Raw genomic sequence first — 18,820 nt, 5'->3', positions numbered from 1 at the left:
ACCATTCTCCGGAACACCCTAGTCTTAGGTCCAAGATGTCTTTCCTGGAGCTGCGATCTGATATGCAATCCCCTGTGACAGCTCCCTTTTTTTAGGCATATCAGCTGCTTCCTGTGATAGCAATTCATCTGGTGATGATTCGCGTCGCGGAATAAACAAGGTCTTGGAACCAAGACTTGTACTATCCCAGCATTTTGCAGATGTGATTGGCTTAGTAAGCCCACAGACAGCGAATGTGTCATTATACTAGTACGTAAATGGTCCCATATGCTAGTATTAGGGCTCATGTTTGCTGGACCATTGGACCTAGACATTGGTGGCGCTGTTCCTGATATGCTATATTTTTTAATCGTTGTGGGACCGTCGTTTTTGACCTTGAAAATACCATGGGGGTACTTGTGTAAAGAATGAAAATGTGGTTTGTGGAATCTTTGTACCTTAATATTTAACTTTGAATCTGCAGTAAAAAATTTTGCCAAAACTATTTATTTGACCCACAAAATGACATGGCGACATTCACAGAAATCCTTATTTCAGACAAATACGACAGAATATCCTTACAGGTACCTTGATATAGTTTTTTCATCTTACCTGTGGTACTTGTTTGATAGATTTGCATTAAAGAAGAAAAGTGAAACGTGGTAGCTATTATTACTGATTACTAATTCAAATCCATTGTTACAATGGGGGGATGCTGAGAGCCCCCCATCCTAGGGAGAAATTCTGGTTCATTCCCCCCACAAATTCCAGTTTCGCATTGTGTATAAGATATAGATATTTGATATTGTAGGCTACTTCCCAATATATCTTATAAACTGTCTAAAGATGCCTAAAACAGTATGCATATGAAAAGGTTTATACTTTGGTGCACATGCATGTATGTGACCCACCCTGTGAACAAGGGATGGTGTGCTTTTTCACGCCAAGGGCTGTTCTATGTGGAGAGGGTGAAAAAATATTAACAACATGATTTTTACTTCTTGGTTTATCCGCTTCTATTATATCACTGCTTTCATAGTTTATTTCCAGAAATATTATTGATGAATGAAGATGAAAAGCGAACATTTTGTGTCCATTTTGTTTGTCTTTTGTTTGGCTCTTTGTCAGTTTTGGGGTAGAAAATCCCCCAGCATTACGCCTTGACAGTGTATGATATAATTATGCAAAACTCAGTATATCTCCAGATTGCAACATGCCACAGGGTTTAAACCTACACCAAATTCAAGTTTACAATGTAACCAAATTTCAATGAATCTACTCCTGGCCAAATCTCATTAGGCCCCCACCCCAGGTCCCTTTTTCCCACTTGCTGCCAGGGAGCCCTGTTTTGGATATGTTTTCTTTATATGCAGTGCCAGGCTGCCCAATATTGGACAAAAGAGTTGGGTCTTGTAACAAAAGACCGTACGCAGAACAAAAGACCGAACTGCTGGGAAATGGCAATAGTGGAGGAAATCAATAACTTATGACCTGAGGATTACTTTTATGCAAACAGAGTGAAAAATTTGGCAAGGTTCTGTACGTTTTGAAAATGTTTAATAACAAATGTAACTTTTCCAAAATTTGTATATTTTCCTTCACCCTGTATGTCATTAGGCCCTCCACAAAACATCTGCCTCTGGTTTCCAAACCGACCCTTATTTTTCGCGTGGCCCTAATTTTTTATTGGCAAGTTACAAAATAAAAGAAAAAAAATAATTCCTGCTGTCTTTACAAACCACCTCTGAACAACCTTTTTTCACGTTACAACGTTTTTATTTGTATGTTTTCCTGTTTACATGCGCTTTGAAAAAGAAACTTCTGTTATTTTCACAAGTTTCCTTTGCGTTTCGCTGTCGTAGTGGTGAAAACACATGCGCAAAGAACACACGATTGGCCACACGGGAACATGAGTTTGCGCATAAGCGAAAAAAATTGAAAATCTCGGCTCTCATTATCACTTTATGAATATTAATTTTTAATCCCTCAGGGATAAACTCAGGCGACTTCAAATACATTGTCTCCTTCCAGTGACGACATCACAGCTGACAGTTTCTAGTCACCCCATTTGCTTAGATTGCTTCATCAAATAATAAATTTTTTTAAATGATTAAAATATTCCTTTGCAAAATGAATTTTGAACGTTCAAATGTTTGACACATTACTGAACAAAATGTAAAGTATATCTTGGAAAAATGAATATTATATTAAAACGGGATTTCAAAAACAAAATCTACTGTCTTAAATTTGGTGAACGAAGGTATATTCTTCATTGTTTTTATCATCAGAAGACAGCTAAATTTTTCTTTAGCCAGGAAAATTCACCTATGAATATCATGATTTTGGCACCATTTCGACCTCAAATTACATGTGACGCAATGTGAACAGTGTCTTGAAGAGTCAGAGAATTCTCTGGTTTGGAGCAAATGCTGCTTGTTTTGTGAAAATATGAGACTCTCGGCTAATTTGTTTTCATCGGAGATAAGAAACATCAAGATCAAGCCACAGCTACCATGCCCAGCGAAGTTGAAGCTGACACCCGCCCAGGTCATGAAAGCATCAGCCGCTGCGTGTGGTGGGCTGTCGTTAAGTCGAGCATGGGGCTCCACTGACTGTCCATAATGCTCTCTCCGTCGATGACCCCGCTGAATGCTGTAACCTTGCAAGCCCCACACTCATACTTTACTAACTTAGTACCTGGATAATGTGATAGTTGTGGCAGCCAAACAAATGTTTGGGGAAAAGTAAACTAGCCTAAATGATTTTTTTCAGCAAGTATTTTTTTAATGTGTGTCCTGAGCATCCAATAACAGTCATGCACGTCAGTTAAGTAGTAGGAAAATGCCGATTCTGGACCAAACACCCCTTTTCACCGTTTTCAGCAAAAACCCCTGGGTAGTACATCGACTCAAAAAATTGGGGGAATCCCCTAAAAATCTGGAATTCTGGATTTCCCCCGGTACCTCATCGACCCAAAAAATCCGGCTCTGAGGTGCCACGCGAATATATACATTCTGAGCCAAAACTCCCCTTTCACCCACCACACTCACCGGGGATTTACACTCACCTTTTGACCCCGGCGCACTTTTCCTGTAAACAACTCGTGACTAGCGCCGATTGCACCAGCAATTACTCACAAACAAAAAAAAGGGACTTCCTGTCGACCTGAACTCGTGACCTCTACTTAAAGCATGGCTCTGTTCAAAGCAAAACACGCTATGTTTACAACCGCCTTAAATAAATGACCTATATATAAAAACAATATACAAAAAACATGTCAAGTCAAGTCGTCAGAAAAAATGATAAAAATTTTAGAGACGTACATATAAATAGAGACATGAGCAACCCACAACACCGACCTCTACTAACGAACTTTAATCGAATTAAGAAGGCGTTTTTAGAAGATTTCGTCAAGCGGTATAACATTCCATTACCGGCACCAAAAACAACCAAAACCCGTAGCTCATTGAAGCTATACGGGCAGATCAAAAACAATTTAGGTACCTCCCGCGTCAGTCATATCGGCAGCTGTTGAAAACGGTTCAAAAATATAATATTCCCTTTGCAAACAAAGACAGATATGTCAAACAGGACTTTATTGAAGCGATTAAAGCTTACACTCAGCCCGAGGAAATTGCAGAAGTCGACATTAGAAACGCTAGGTGCTTTCAGGGTAATTTTCACAATTGGGAATTGATACCCCGTTTCTTTGAATACGATTTGATACACTTTTTTGATTTTTACAAAACTTTCATCGAGAAAAAAGCTTTGGAAGAACTAAAAGAAATTGGTTCATACAAATTGCAAACAAATATCAAAATTCAATTTAGATTGGAAAAACCTGAGAAAGTTGAATTTGGCGTATTCCCCTTTCCGAGCAACAACGATGCAGTCGCAAATAAAGCCGACGTTAAAAACGCACTAACTGAACAGAGGGAAAAACAAATAAAAGAGGTGGAGGCTCATACACAAAAAGGCTCGAGTTGGATCTTTGACAAAGTTGTCGCTTTCTACATCAACGTGGTTAAATATAATCCAGTGGGTTCTTCTTACATTCCGTTGCCTAAGAAACTGTTAGACAAAAAAGCAATCATAAACGTCCAAAATAAAGATCAAGAATGTATCCGATGGGCGTTGCGGGCAGCTTTAAAGTTATATTCAGAGGACTTACAGGTCAGAATCAGATGGTTTAAATTTTACAAACATAAGCTTTCCAACACCGATTTCACAAATCCCACGTATCGAATCGCAAAATAACTCGGCGATCAATGTGTTTGGTTACACCAAAAAAGACGGTCTTTACATTCTTTACAAAAGCAAGCGTCCAGAAAAACCGATCAATTTACTTTACTTTACCCGAGATGAAGAGAATCACTACTGTTGGATTAAAAACTTTTCTCAATTGACGAGTGATATCGATCATCACGAGCATAAGAAACACTGGTGTTTTAATTGCATGTCGCATTTCCAAACGGAAGAAAAGTTAACCAGACACAAAGAAGATTGTCAAAACTTAAACGTTCCCACATGTACGGTCGAGTTGCCGGCCAAAGGCGAGAATATACTCAAGTTCAAAAATTACAAAAATAAACAAGATGTTCCTTTTGTCATTTACACCGATTTTGAGTCTGTTTTAGAAAAATTACCGACAACAGATACAAACACGGTCAAAACACAGATTCACAAGCCTTGCGGATACTCATACGCGGTCGTCAGATGCGATGGAGTTTGCACTAGCCAAAAGACGTACAGAGGTCAAGACGCGGCAGTTAATTTTGTAGGGTCACTTTCTCAGGAAACAAAGAAGATCAACAAAACGTTTAAAAATAAAGCGAAGTTGATCTGGTCACCCGAGTTACAAAAAGTCTACGAAAAATGTAATTGCTGTTGGATCTGCGAAAAGTTGATAGATCGAGCGAAAGCGAATGAATCTCAATGCCAGTGTGATATTTCAAATGAACCAAAAACAAAAGCTGACAAAATTGATTTCTGTCATAAAAATGAAGCTGGGTTCAGAGAATGGGTATGTTTAGATTGCAAAAAGCCCATCAATAATTTTGTCACGTGACGGGGAAGTACCGAGGCCCAGCGCATGCCAGTTGTAATCTCAAGTTAAGAATAGTGGCCAATCAAACACCCATTCCGGTGATTTTACATAATACGACGCGCATTTAATCATGCAAGGCGCTCACAAATTTTACGGGAAATCAATCAAGTTGATCGCTAAAAATACTGAAAATTACATTTCGTTTTCTTTTGGCCAACTCAGGTTTTTAGACTCATTTCATTTCATGGCGGCTTCGCTAGATCGGTTGGTTAAAAATTGTTCACCCGATGATTTTAACTTATTACGTGAAAGGTTTCCAAATAACAGTCATTTACTCTTGGACAAAGGAATTTACCCTTACGAATAAATCGATTCCTTTGATCGATTTCAAGAGAGACAACTACCACCAGTAGACGCTTTCTATAGCTCTTTGAAGCAGGGAGGAATAACCGAGCAAGAATACACTCGTGCGGAAACAGTATGGCGGGCCTTTGGCTGTAAAAACCTGGGAGATTACCACGACCTATATGTGGAAACGGACGTGTTATTGCTAGCGGCTGTTTTTGAAAACTTTTGGAAGGTATGTAAACAACACTACGGCCTTGACCCGGCCAACTATTACACATCACCGGGTCTGTCGTGGGATGCACTCTTAAAGCATTCGGGTATACAATTGGAACTACTGACAGACATTGATAAGCATTTGTTCTTTGAAAGGGCAAAAAGGGGTGGGATTTTGAGTGTGGGAGCCAAATGATATGCAAAGGCCAATAATCCAGAACTACCTGATTACGACCCAAATAAGCCAGAGTCGCACATTTTGTACCTAGACGCAAATAATTTATACAGCTAGGCGATGAGCAAATATCTGCCTGTAGGGGAATTTACCTGGGAAACAGACTTAGAAAAATTTACGTACTATTACATCCAAGAGTTGCGACTAACTGACGACTACGGTTACATCTTTGAGATCACTGTGGATTACCCAGAATGTCACCATGACAAACACAATGACTTTCCACTTGCCCCCGGTACCAAACGAATGGCTTTCGAGCTATCAACAAAATTTAATTAGCAACGGAGTAGCGAGCGAAGCGAGCTCGGTAGACAAACTCGTGGCTACTTTGGACACCAAACGAAAATATGTGTGCCATTAATGTACATTGCAAAAATATCTCAAACTAGGGTTGTGGATCAAAGAAGTTCACCTGGTAATGCGTTTCTGTCAAAGGCCGTGCATGAAGGGTTACATCGATAAAAACACAAAATTGCGTAAATTGGCCAAGTCTGATTTTGAGAAAGACTTTTTCAAATTGATGAACAACTCAGTTTTTGGCAAGACAATGGAAAATGTCAGATATCGAATTGACGGTCATTTACTGAGGGACGTACAAGACGCTGACAAATACAGAAAATTAACTTATAAACCGAATTACAAATCGATGGTACCATATGAGGAGTGCGAGCTTTCGTTTGTAGAGATGTACCGAACCAAAACAAAATTACATAAGCCAATTTATTGCGGTGTAAGTATTCTCGATATCTCAAAAACGTTGATGTACGATTTTTATTACAACGAGCTGAAAACCAATTTTGGTGAGGGGTTACGCTTACTTTACACAGACACTGATTCTCTATTAGTTCAGATCGAGCGCAGCTCACACGATTTAACTGGTTACCTAAACGAAAAGCGCAATTTGTTTGACTTTAGTAATTACCCGCCTGATCATCGACTTTACAGCACCAAAAATAAAAAAGTTATTGGCAAAATGAAAGACGAATTTGGCGGCAAAACAATTTTAGAAGCCGTTTGTATCAGACCAAAAATGTATTCGATTCTGACGGTCGATCAAAATTTAAAGAAGGCGAAAGGGGTTTCAAAAGTAGTAACCAAGAAACGGTTAACCCACGAGATGTATAAAAGCTGCCTATTTGACCAGGTTCCTTATTTCAATAAACAGCAATTATTTAGATCAGACAAACATCAGATGTTCACGGTCTCTCAACAGAAACTTAGTCTATCACCTTTAGATACAAAGCGCTACATATTATCGAATGGAATCGATACGAATGAACGAGCGAAGCGAGTATTACCAAAGCGAACCTAAGCTAATTCGGTGTCTTCGGGTACGACCTGAAAAGTTGGAATTAAATGAGGCGATCGAACTTTATCAAAAGATGTTTGATGGGGTGAATACTTTGTTTATCATCAGCGACTGCGCAGCCGATCAGTTTATCAAATACCGAAAGAAATCTAAGAGTAGCAATACATGCGCTTTGTCTAAGATGGCATTCTCGGGTAGACATTACCTTCACAGCTGCTGGCTACTCACGCAAAAATATAATTCCGTTTTAAAAGACTTCAGAGAAAACACAGCATGGACGGCCATTTTTCATTGCAAAGACAGTGGTTCGTTCGACCAATGTCTCGATGAAAACGACATAGTACCGGACGAAGAACAAGATCAAATTAAAAGGAATTTACGTGACGTTTGATTTAGCAAATTGGTATTAAATACCGAGCCACCTGTGAGTTATTAGTTCAATAAAAACGAGAAAAAATTTTAATTACCTTTATTAAATAAGATGATTGAAGGAAAAATAAATTGCAAAAAGTGCCGTTGGCTCCTAGACTCTTCAGACTTTTCAATACAGAGAACGGGTAAAATTAACGCAACTTGTAACGGTTGCATTGCTAAAGTAAGAGCCCATCAAGAGCTAACAAAATGTGAACATGGAAGACAAAGATCTCGATGCGTTGAATGCATGCGTCAGAGCGAACGGAGCGAGCGGAGCGAGCAAACCAACACCAGCACCAAAACCAACACCCGCACCTAAACCGACGCCTGAACCTCCTTCCAAAGGTGGAATTACCAATTGGATCAAACGTCAACTGTGGAACCTGGCAAACGTGTTGAAGAAACTCGGGTTGAAAGCTTTGGGCGCTTTGCCCGGAATCATCGGTAGCATTTTGAGTTGGATTTTTAACGTGTCGAGTAAAGCGGTCGGATGGGTGGCAGAGCACGTGTGGACCTTGTTTGTAGGCTTGGGTGTTTTGATTTTGACGTACGTGCAAAAGAATGGGTAAAAAGGCAAAAAAAAAAAAAAAAAAAAAAATTCACCTCAAATTTGGGGTGATTTTTTTTTTTTTCCCTAATTCAAACCGTTTAAGTTAAAATTTTATACAACGTAAAACCGATGACATCCACGGCAACGGCTCCGACGGTTAAGGACAGTTTTTCTTCGTTGTGCGCGTCTAAAGGCTTACTTGAAATTGGCTTTACAATTGGCTTTACAATTGGCCTCAGTAACACTTCCGGTTCTGGTTCTTCATTAAAATCAGCTTCGCTATTTAAACTCGGTATGTATCCAGTCTTCATATCCGCAGTTGCGACTTGTAAATTATTGTTATATCCCTCAAAAGTGCCGATGCGTAAGTCCATGTCCGAGGGCACCAGGTATAAACCTGGGGCGACTACGAAATTTAAAGGCGTTTTTGCGTATTGTAGCGAATCTTGGAATAGGTCGATCGACTGTTCGAGATCGGGGACCGAATTGATTAAAGATTCCACGATCGTAATAAATTGCCGTTGCGCATCTAATCTGGTGCCGGTGGCCAAAACGCTGGTCTTGGTCTGTGCCTGTGCCCCGAGTAATGCGTAGACGTAAGCTCGAATTGATTCGTTTACCTTGGTGATTCCCACGTCCATCAACCGAGACTTTTTAGGAACAAAATCCCACCAGGCCAAAGTAACCGCGTCCGACTGTGAAATCCAGGTGACCGTGTAGGTACTCGCGTGACCGGAGCCTTTAGGCGGTTTAGCCCAGCCAAATCCCATGTAAGTAGATCCCGCGTATTTGCCGTTGGTCACGTGTAAGTCGTGTGCTTCGTAGTTTTTACCCGGAACAGGTACGTAACCGTCGTCATAATATTTAATAAGCGGTACCTAATCCGTTCGATAATTTTTCTCTTGTTTGTTTATACGATTTATTCGGGGAAATTCCGTTTAAAAAAGGCACGTGTCCGTAAACTTCCGATGGTCGTAATTATTGCGTAATGCGTCAAATACATCGTCGCTCGGAATGGGCATCACGCAGTCGAAAATATTTTTCGCACGGTGTAATACATGTGAAAGTTAAATAAAGCCGAGACATACGGATTGGGGTCAGACAGCAGATCAAAACCCACACCGCAGGCCGTCGTCGCGCAATAGACCGCGAAATTAAATTGATTTTGGTAAAACAATATCGACTCGGTAGACCACCTATTTACCGCTTCGTCCGTGGTTACTTTCGGTAATTTATACGCGTGCGTTAAATTTGGAAACTCGGCTGTAAAGGAATTGTCTTCGTTGACTAAAATTGTTAGACTACTAAAATTGCCTCCCATTTATTTTAAAACACTTTTAAAAAGGAGGTGCTGTCGGTTGGGTGAAAATGGTTGGGTTGATAATTTTGTTGGGTGTGCTCGCTTCGCTCGCTTCTCGATAAGCGGGTGGAGATTCTGGCTTTTCTTCAAACTTAACCGACTTTGTGAAAGTTATTCGCCAAGTTTTTTCATAAGATCTTTTTTAAAACGGCCGCCCGTTCGTTGGCTAGCGCTTCTGCTCTCTCGTTGACTTGACGTTCGAATTCTTCTTTAGAAGTTTCTTTAGTTTCTTCCAATTTTGTAGACGTACGCGATCTGATCGTTTCTTTCATCTCGTTAAACTTTTTCAGCTCGGATAAAATAAGGACAAATTCCTCCTGGGATATGTCACCGTCTTCAATCGCGTGAGATACGTATTCCTCTATGGTGTTTAATTTAGCGTCTGCCAACATTCGAATTTGGTCGTGTTTTTTAGTTTTGTGGGTTAGTCTACGGGGGGTGTATTTCAATATCGCGTAAGCGCCAAACGCACCGATAGCGATGCCTTCCATCACAAGTCCGACGGGTCCGGTAACGACGCCCAAAATGGTGGGAATGCCGACAGCTGCCGAGGTCGCGCCCAGGGCTTCCACGCCGTACTCCATGTATCCGAGCGCGGTTAAAAGTCGTTTGATCTTTTTGTAACTATTTTCTCTCGCGTCACGTTCTCTTTGGATTTGGGATTTAATTTCTTCGATCTGAGTATATTTTGGTTTCCGCTTGTTCAGCCGAGTTTAAAGTCAAATCCGGGTGTTTACTTAAATCCGGGTATACGTTAGTTGTCATCTTTTATTATAATATTACTTTTATAATTACGCGTTTTAAAAAATGTCTAACTCGGTTAAAATTTTGCCGATGTTATTCAAGAGCTCGCCTCTATCGTTTTTAACAGAAAAAGTCAATTCACTGATGTTCCTGTCGATTAACTTTTTAGGCGTTTCATAGTGATTACAGGTGCGAGGCTCGGTAGCTATCACGTACAGCAAGTCTAAAGACTGCCCATTGTAAAAATTGTAAAATGTATTTAATTGTTTGCAATGAATAAATGCAAGTTTCAATGGGTTTAAATTGTACTTGCCTTCTTAAATAACGTTGGGTAAAAGTTTTATTTTGGGTAAGTTCAGTAGCTTGGACACTTCTTTATTTAGTCGCAACTTGAGATTGGGGTCCGTAATGGCCAAAGTCACCCGTTTAGATTCTGAGTGAACCTTAAAAGAAACACCCGGAATCAAGTTTAACAAAAATTGAGACCAGTCCATGCTATAATAACCGGGGGATACCACGATGCTTCCTCTTTGGCCCTGGGGTAATGGTTCAGATGAGCTTCGCGAATGAAGTCTGTCGTATATAGGTTCAGTTAGCCCTGTCAAAAACAGTCTTTTAGTCAATTCTCTTCTGGGTCTCGTGGGTGTTACGGGGTAGTTGGTGGTAGGTCGAGTTGGGGGATTCCCTTCGTAGATTCCATCTAAAGCTTGTCTTTGCCCCTCGAGCAGTGAAGCTGATTTTACTTTTTTATCGTTGATATCAAAAGCTAAACGAGCTCGCGTTTCTGATGGTTGTCTTTGGTTTATCTGATCTTCTAAAGCTGCGATTTCTTGGTTTAGCTGCTCAATTTCATCAGCGATGATTCTAATTTCTTCCGCTAACTTGCCTCTTTTATTTGCTTGGATCAATCTGTTTTTAGCTGTTTGTACTAATTCTGAATTGGGAGATGCGTCCATTCTTTCCACTGAGGGTATTCCGGGCGGTCGTTCGTCAAGTACTCCCGCGGGCCTACCGTCCAAGTTTGTATCCCACTCAATTTCAGTGGCATTTGTTACGTTAAAATATCCAGCTTCAAACTGAATATTCGTTACTCGGATGACCTTGTCGCCTTTGGTGTTGTTGATGACATCTCTCAATTTAAATGTCTGCTCGCTCTCGGTTAAGTAAAACGTGTGGGTCTCCATTTTATTATATACGTTTTGAAACATCTTGTTTGGCGAGGTTTAATTTATCGAGGGCGTTTTCCCAGTGCTTATCCGAAACTTGAAATAGATCTTTCACTTTAGATTCGGTTTCCCCAGTTGTGTCTTGATAACACACCGCGATTAAAGCCTTCAACGGTTTACCTCTAGAGATCTTACCGTTTAAAACTTGGTTTAACTTATATTCTATTTCACCCGCTTCGCCGTTTTTAAAACAAAGGTTATATTTTTGTAGGGTTTTTCTCGATTTTGGTGGCGGCAGTGTCCTCCAAACGTGATGCTTGTAGTACAAGGAGTGTAAATTGTCCATACATGTAATTCTTAAGAATTGTTGACTGTAGAGGCAAGTTATCCCTTTTAAGGCAGTTTCTGGTAGCTTTTGTCCCAATTCATGCCATTCACTCAGCACAAAAAAACTGACCCCCCCAAAAAAAAATTTATTGAGAGGCATGTATCTGAAGTAGAATTTTTTGGGGGGGGGCCTTACCTTCCCTCTATCTCTTTACGCTGCCCTGCCCTTAGTTATCCACTGCTGAGTTCTAAAATGTCAATTCCAAAATGGTCAAAGGTGTCTAAGGCACATTTTCAACTGCGAAAGTGCCAATTTTTTGGAGTCAAAATAAGGGCTTTTGTACTGAAAACTTTTTGGGTGCTGTGCCGTGCCGACGTGTTTTTAGTCACACTCTGTTTTTTATAAATTTTTCTATATTTTTAGTCTTAGATCATTCTTAAAGCTCTTCTGAGTCAACTGCAACTTTTTAATCACAGTCTCTCAAAAAAGCGTCTGTATTTTAGATGAGTTTTGGTGTTGTTAGTGTGGATTCCTGTGAGACTTAGATGAGTGACATTGTCAGTTGGTGTTGTTAACATCGTCCTTCTTATTATTTTTGTGTGAAACCTTGGCAACTCTGCAGTTGTAGTGTAGATGTCAAAACTAGCTGGATCAATAGAGCCTGAAAGTTGACCCCTGATGGCATGCTTCTGGAACCCTTGGATAGGATAAATAACTTGCCAAAATTTTGGAATTTGTAATATTTTTTTGTTCAGTTACTTCTTCAAAAATCCAACTCGGAAAAAGCGTATTGGAAAGTATTTGCTAGTGTATCAATTTATAGCTGCTAAAAATTTACCTGACCTAAAAGAGAAATGTAACCCTGGGTGCACCCAGAATTGCAGGAACTGATTTAAATAACCAACTCCTTTTCAATCAATTGTCAACATCACTTATCCTGTGCACAGTTGAGACTTCCTTTATTGCAACCGTATTACACATTAAAATAGTATTGTCATGTCACCGGTGACTGTATAACCAAAGTGGGAAAAATCATGTATGTGTCAGTATCTGACTACGGCACAAAACCCAGATATATCGCCCTGCTGTTCATCAAGGATAAATAATAGTTCTCAGTAGATATGCAGCTGGCAACGTCAACGGACCGTTGTCGTGAGGTGGTGTTCCGGTGAGAACTCAGCTCGGCATTTTCTCTGGAAAAGAGTTCAAAGGATTGTATGGGTACTTGCGGATTTGGTGTCGCAAGATGGCTGGCACTTGATGTCACAGGCTGACTGGCTGGCACACTTGGTGTCACAAGATGGCTGGCACTTGATGTCACAGGCTGGCTGGCTGACACACTTGGTGTCACAAGGTGGCTAGCATGCTTGGTGCTACATAATGGCTGGTGTTTGGGTGACACTGGACGATAATGCGGCTGAGGACCAGGTACTCCTCGACAATCCCAGACCAGGCGGTGACTAGCATACAAGTGTTAAGATGCCATAGGAACGGGAAGGGCAAGCACCAAAGTCCCCTTCTGGCTGCTGCTGGCCTTCTTCTCGATTACCACATCAAAGTTTTCTCGGAGATACTTCTTGATGGCTTGAGACGAAGTTCCGCCCTTGCCTCCGAGGCATGCAATGGCCACCTTTATCATCTGAAGCAGAGACATAGCTTTTGGTTTTACTGTAGCAGAGGAAGCCATTTCTTAGGTCACCCTGATTTGTAACGACAGTCTGACAGACGGAGAAGAGGTAGACTAGCCCACTCACGATGCCCATCCGACCGAGACACCGTCAGAGGTGCACCGTTGCCCTCATTTTGCGTTATTCTGTGTTTCATATTTCTGCCTCTTTAACTGCCATTTCTGTTCAAATGTATTTCATCAGCTCCATTCTTTCCCAAAGGCCTTCTAGGTCATGTGGTTGTTCCGACTACAAAAGATAGTGCAGAATGAGTAACGTTCCGTGAAGACGTTGCTCGAGTTCTATTTCCTGTAGACAACTTGGCCTGATGTCTCTGTATCTAAAAGAGCCAAACATGGTGGTCCGTGCCACATTGCCACATGATCTAACCGTTCCAAAGTGGACTAAAAAAAAGCGAACTCTGCTTTCCTGTAACTAACACACTTATTTTACATGTACGTTTAAGACTTCTAATGCAAAACACAGACTTATATACATGTATACACACCCATGAATTTAACATGTGGAAAAACAAAGATTTACCCCCAAAATGAACAAATCAGTGGAAAGATCCCAGAGATGTCGACATGATCAATGCTATGTATCTTTGCAGTGCCATACATGTATATAGGCATATCAACAAAGCTTTTTTCCAAAAATGATTGTAGACTGGAACAAGCTCCCTACTGACCTTGTTCATCAACCATCATCATCAGGATTCAAGATAGCCTTAGAAAAACATCTTATAGAACAACCCTAATTTTACGCTTGCACGGCACTGGCACAACGGATAATGATGCCTTGCAGCAACGTCCAGTCAAGAATTTTGCAAGGGATATTTAGAATTTCTAACTTCAATTTTGAATGAAATACACGTAGTTCAGGTCTAATGATATGGTTATAACTCTCGGGGAATTAGTACTCAGAAAACAGACATTTTTGACTACTGTTTCAGACATCAATAACAGAATGAGTCCACCAAGAAAATGAAATTTGGGATACCTGCATATTTATTATTCCTTTGGCAAACACCAATTTAAGCATTAACATGAATGTCAAAGTTGTTGCTGCATTTAAGATTGGGGTAAAAAAGTTCAGGGGATAAAAATTTGTAATAATGGATAAACCCATCTTACATGTAGGGCCTACATGACACAATAACAATGTTGAGCCACCATTAAAGAAAATAAGTCTCTCACTTTCTGTCTTTTTAGGTTTTTGATGGATTATCCTTGCATTTTTTTTAGCCAATGACGGAATGACTAAGAAAAATCCAACAGGATTGTACATGTACATGTATGTAAGTTGTTTCTGTACCAGAATCGGTTTTTCAAGTTAAAAAAATCACATCAATTTTGGACAACTATAGGCCAATATGCAATGGTGCATTATATACGATGAACTCCTACATGCACAAGAAGGTTGTGATAATACACACACAATACAAAATTGATATTTACACTGTAGGCTCTAGGCCTAACTTCCGTTTTCTTTTACTTGTAGATTTGTCAAAACTATACCTTCTTCTAATCAATCACCGGCTGCCATTTAATGTTTTCCAAGAAAAATGCCAGAAAGCACATGCAAAACAGAATGGTATGTGCACACAGGGCCTTCACATGAACCACCCCGGGCAATCCTGGCCAAATCTCATTGGGCCCCCGACCAACAGGCCCCCACCATGCCCACCCCCGGATCCCTCTAAATGTTGGGTCTGAATTATCTCTTCTATCCTGTCCAAAATCAAAAAAGAGAAATACTAACACTCCACTCAGAGCTAGGTCTGATTGCGCAGTTTGCACTCCAGCTCGAGATGACGTTGACCAGGGGAGTGGGGACCTGGTATGGCTTTTGACACTAGCCCCACTAGTGTGGCACGGACCCTTGCTACCACTCTGTCCTTAGCCACTCATGCGTATATGCAATTTTGTGTCGGCGTGGTGAAATCTTCGGTGCACCTCTTATAATCGTAGGCCCAATTTTTTTCGCACATACAAATGATCTTTAGATTCTCTGCTGTCTAATGACTATTTATTGAATGATTTTACTCATGTTATTCTAGTATTTTCCAGTCTTTTTGCCTTTACCCATTCACTCTCACACGTCATCTTTAAATTAAAATGAGTCCGTTGAACTTTATACCTTAACTTGACCCGGCCCACAAAAGGCTGTTCTATGTCAGGAACTCTACCAAAAAATAAACTTACCTGCACAATCGCTCCGTCCGCGAGACTTCAGTTGTATATAACATATTTGTTGACATGGAACAGCCGTCTGCAGGCCAGGGTCAAGTGACGTATAAAGTTCAGCAGACTCATTTCTATTTAAAGATGGCGTGTGAGAGTGCGACCGAGAGATTGAATGGGTAAAGGCAAAAAGACTGGAAAATACCAGAATAACAAGAGTGAAATCAGTCAATAAATGGTTATTAGAAAGTGGAGAGACTAAGGATAATTTGTGTGTGCCAAAAAAATTGCGCCTACGATTATACATGTAAGAGGGTACGCTGAAAATTTAACCATGCAGACACGAAATTGCGTATACCGATGTGTGGATGGAGCTGGACACATGCTGGGTGAGGGGCCGTGCCACACTAGTGGGGCTATATTGACACGTGTGTGTCCCAACAATTTTGTCCAGGATTGTAGCCAGACTGTACGAAAGCAAATTCAGGCACTATGCCTCAATCAACAGCAGTTTCAGAACTAAAAATTTGGGAGTTGTGTGATAAGTAGGCTTAGGCCTACACACAGTACCATGGGTACTACTAGACCCGCAAACAGGGCCCAACGAATACTCCTCCGTCGTATACTGGGCCCTGTCCTGATTAATAGGAATTTCTTTCGGAAACTTTATCCAGGACATCTGGGGGCATAACTAAACATCCGCTTAATTTTATGAGCTGAAATTGCACTGGTATGTTCAGTACTTAAGCTGTAAAAAATCCCCTAGGTTGCCGATTGTAGAAAACTCGCCTTTTCCTCATTTGGAGGAAAAAATGTTGTGTTTTTTGCCGTTTTCCCACTCCAGACGAAGTTTGCCCCACTTGCACAAAAGCGATGGCAGTTTTGTCACTTTCGTGTCACTTTACAGAGAGCAAGCCACGCTACCAATGATTTGCAGCAAACAGTGTGTGACTGGACAGGGAACCAGCCAAGGGCATTGCGTATTAGCTGCGACACAAAACAGCTGTAATTTTCTACGAGTACTTTGATCGACAGGTACTCTCACAGATCTGAACGAGATACGTAGGTGATGAAGTCTGGCTCTCGTACAGGGTACCATTATTTGACCATGCAAAAGTGTCTGTGTAATGTAGAAGTCAGGCGAAAATTCGTACTGAGTGGGAAAATGGCAAAAAAGGCAACATTTTTTCCTCTAAATGAGGAAAAGGCGAGTTTTCTACAATTAGCAACCTACAGTGTAGTGGTTTTTTACAGCATAAGTAGTGAACATACCGGTGCAATTTCAGCTCATAAGATTAAGTGGATGTTTTGTTACGCCCTGGGGTGTCCCGGATAAAATTTTCGAAAGAAATTCCTATTAATCGGGACAGGTCCCAGTACTATACGACGGAGGAGTATTTGTTGGGCCCTGTTTCTGGGTCTACATGGGTACTAGCCCCTTTCTAAAAACCATTCAATAAATGGTTTTTAGAAAGCGGAAAGGTCAAGAATCATGTTCGTGTGCAAGAGAAATTGCGCCCACGATGATAAGTGGGTGCGCCGAAATGTTCAATACGCCGACACGAAATTGCGTATACGGATGTGTGGCTAAGGACGGTTCAGGAGTGAGAGTCCGTGTCACACTGGTGGGGCTACATGGGTACAGGCGTCCTAAACATACCAAAACGATTGCCACTTACTACAATAAGGATTGGTAGCCCTCTCTTAGACTGTTCAAATATTTGCATACCTTTGATGTTACTGCCAGGTATCATGCACTTCATCGTGAATGTCTCGCACTTCTTTACTCATCAGTCAAATTCATATTTCCGCCGTCTCTATCGCGCTTACGTACCAGTTACTACACGAAAGCATTCGCTCTATTTTTTTTGCTGGCGCCTGTGTGCTTTTGAACGCAAAATACATTCTGAAAGTGCAAGTACCAGTCTGATCTTCCACACACTTGCTAAGTAGCAACCAGTGAAAAAATATGAATATGCAGTTCATTTTGGACCAGGGTCGTCTTATCATAGAGCTATGGTGTTAACATAGACCTTTCACTAATGCCCACAATTTGCACGCATGCGCACAAAATGAAGTGGGACAAGAAGTGTGAGTGGGCCATTGAAAATATACATGGTGCGATTTTTGTCATTTTCTCTCAGGTTTTCTTGTCTTTGTTCAGTTTTTTCTTCCAAAAATCCTATTAAATGTTTTGCTATTAGTTATTATTAGTTATAAAGCGTTATTTTTAGCACTCTGTAAAAAGACTTTATAGTGTTTTTTCCTGTGCACACGAGATTGCCGTATCTAACCCGGTCTCTTTTTATAGTAAAAAACGATTTAATTAGATTTCCTGAAGAAAATATGAACAAAGCCAAATGAGATGTTTCAATAACAGTAGATGAGAGACTGATCCAATATTTGATTGTTTTGGGGAAGAAACTATTGCTAAATTAAGATTCTAGTTCTGGCATAGTACAGTTGCTATAGTTTGTGTTGATGTCCCTGAGATGACCGGGTATTTGCGCAAGTTGGTCGGCGTACGAGCCGACCAAACCGCGTGTGAGGGATGTCAAGTTGACCGTGACAGTTTACCCTCTCGACTCCGGACAACTCGACCTTTGAGAGAACGCCGCTGGGGACAACTCCACTGCTAAGCAAGTCATTTGTTAAGACAGGTCGACCAGGGGCGGATCCAGGGGTGGCGTGGGGGGCACGCCCCCTTTTCACCAATGAATACATGAATATGAAGGAAAAGAGGGATGAAGAGGAAAAAGAAGGGAAGCATTTTACCATTACTGCTGTAGTTAACCCCCCCCCCAAGAAAATCCTGGATCCGCCACTGTCGACCGTACCTTGAGAGGTGAACATGACAGAGTGCGTTGGCAGTTACCGCAGATTGTAAATAGATGTCTTAAGGCAGGGGTGTGTGTGTGTTGCGTTACATTGTGACTTGACTCCCCTGTATTTTGAATCAAGTTGGACTGCCGTTGCTCTTCCCCAGTCAGCCACCCCTCAATGTCCGCAACTGAATGCATAGTCGTCGCGCGCACTCGATGGACCGCTCGCATAGCTTCTTGTAGGGCGCCCTCATTTGATAGCCTTGCCACGAAATCTGGCGTCAACGTTCACCAGTCAGTATCTTTATCCAGCAAGAAATGAGAGCGAAGGGTACACCCCCATTCAACATGCCCAATCGCTATACACGCTCTAGACTATTGTTACCTAACACGTCCCCCTAGATGTCTGAAGAGAATTCTCAGATTTCAGTGAAACAATGACCAACACAACG

General features: G+C 41.1%; 1 protein-coding gene across 3 annotated transcripts in view; it reads right to left on the bottom strand.

The window, feature by feature from the left end:
• Positions 1 to 17,516, bottom strand: part of LOC110989620 (cell cycle checkpoint control protein RAD9A-like) — a 95,716-nt gene extending 78,200 nt beyond the window's left edge. Inside the window, exon 1 of one of the 3 annotated variants that reach the window (XM_087140609.1) lies at positions 17,226 to 17,516. In XM_087140609.1, the coding sequence (XP_086996735.1) occupies position 17,226 (1 nt within the window). In that variant the 5' untranslated portion in view covers positions 17,227 to 17,516. The remainder of the gene's footprint in view (positions 1 to 17,225) is intronic. The other 2 variants (XM_087140608.1, XM_022254140.2) reach the window with 2 other exon arrangements.
• Positions 17,517 to 18,820: the final 1,304 nt, after the last annotated feature.

Source organism: Acanthaster planci, linkage group LG09 (assembly GCF_054643075.1).
Source record: "Acanthaster planci isolate LZ-2023a linkage group LG09, COTS_SCS, whole genome shotgun sequence".
Taxonomy (NCBI): Eukaryota; Metazoa; Echinodermata; class Asteroidea; order Valvatida; family Acanthasteridae; genus Acanthaster; species Acanthaster planci.
Note: the sequence above shows the minus strand (reverse complement) of the source record. Positions and strands in the feature narration are given on the sequence as shown.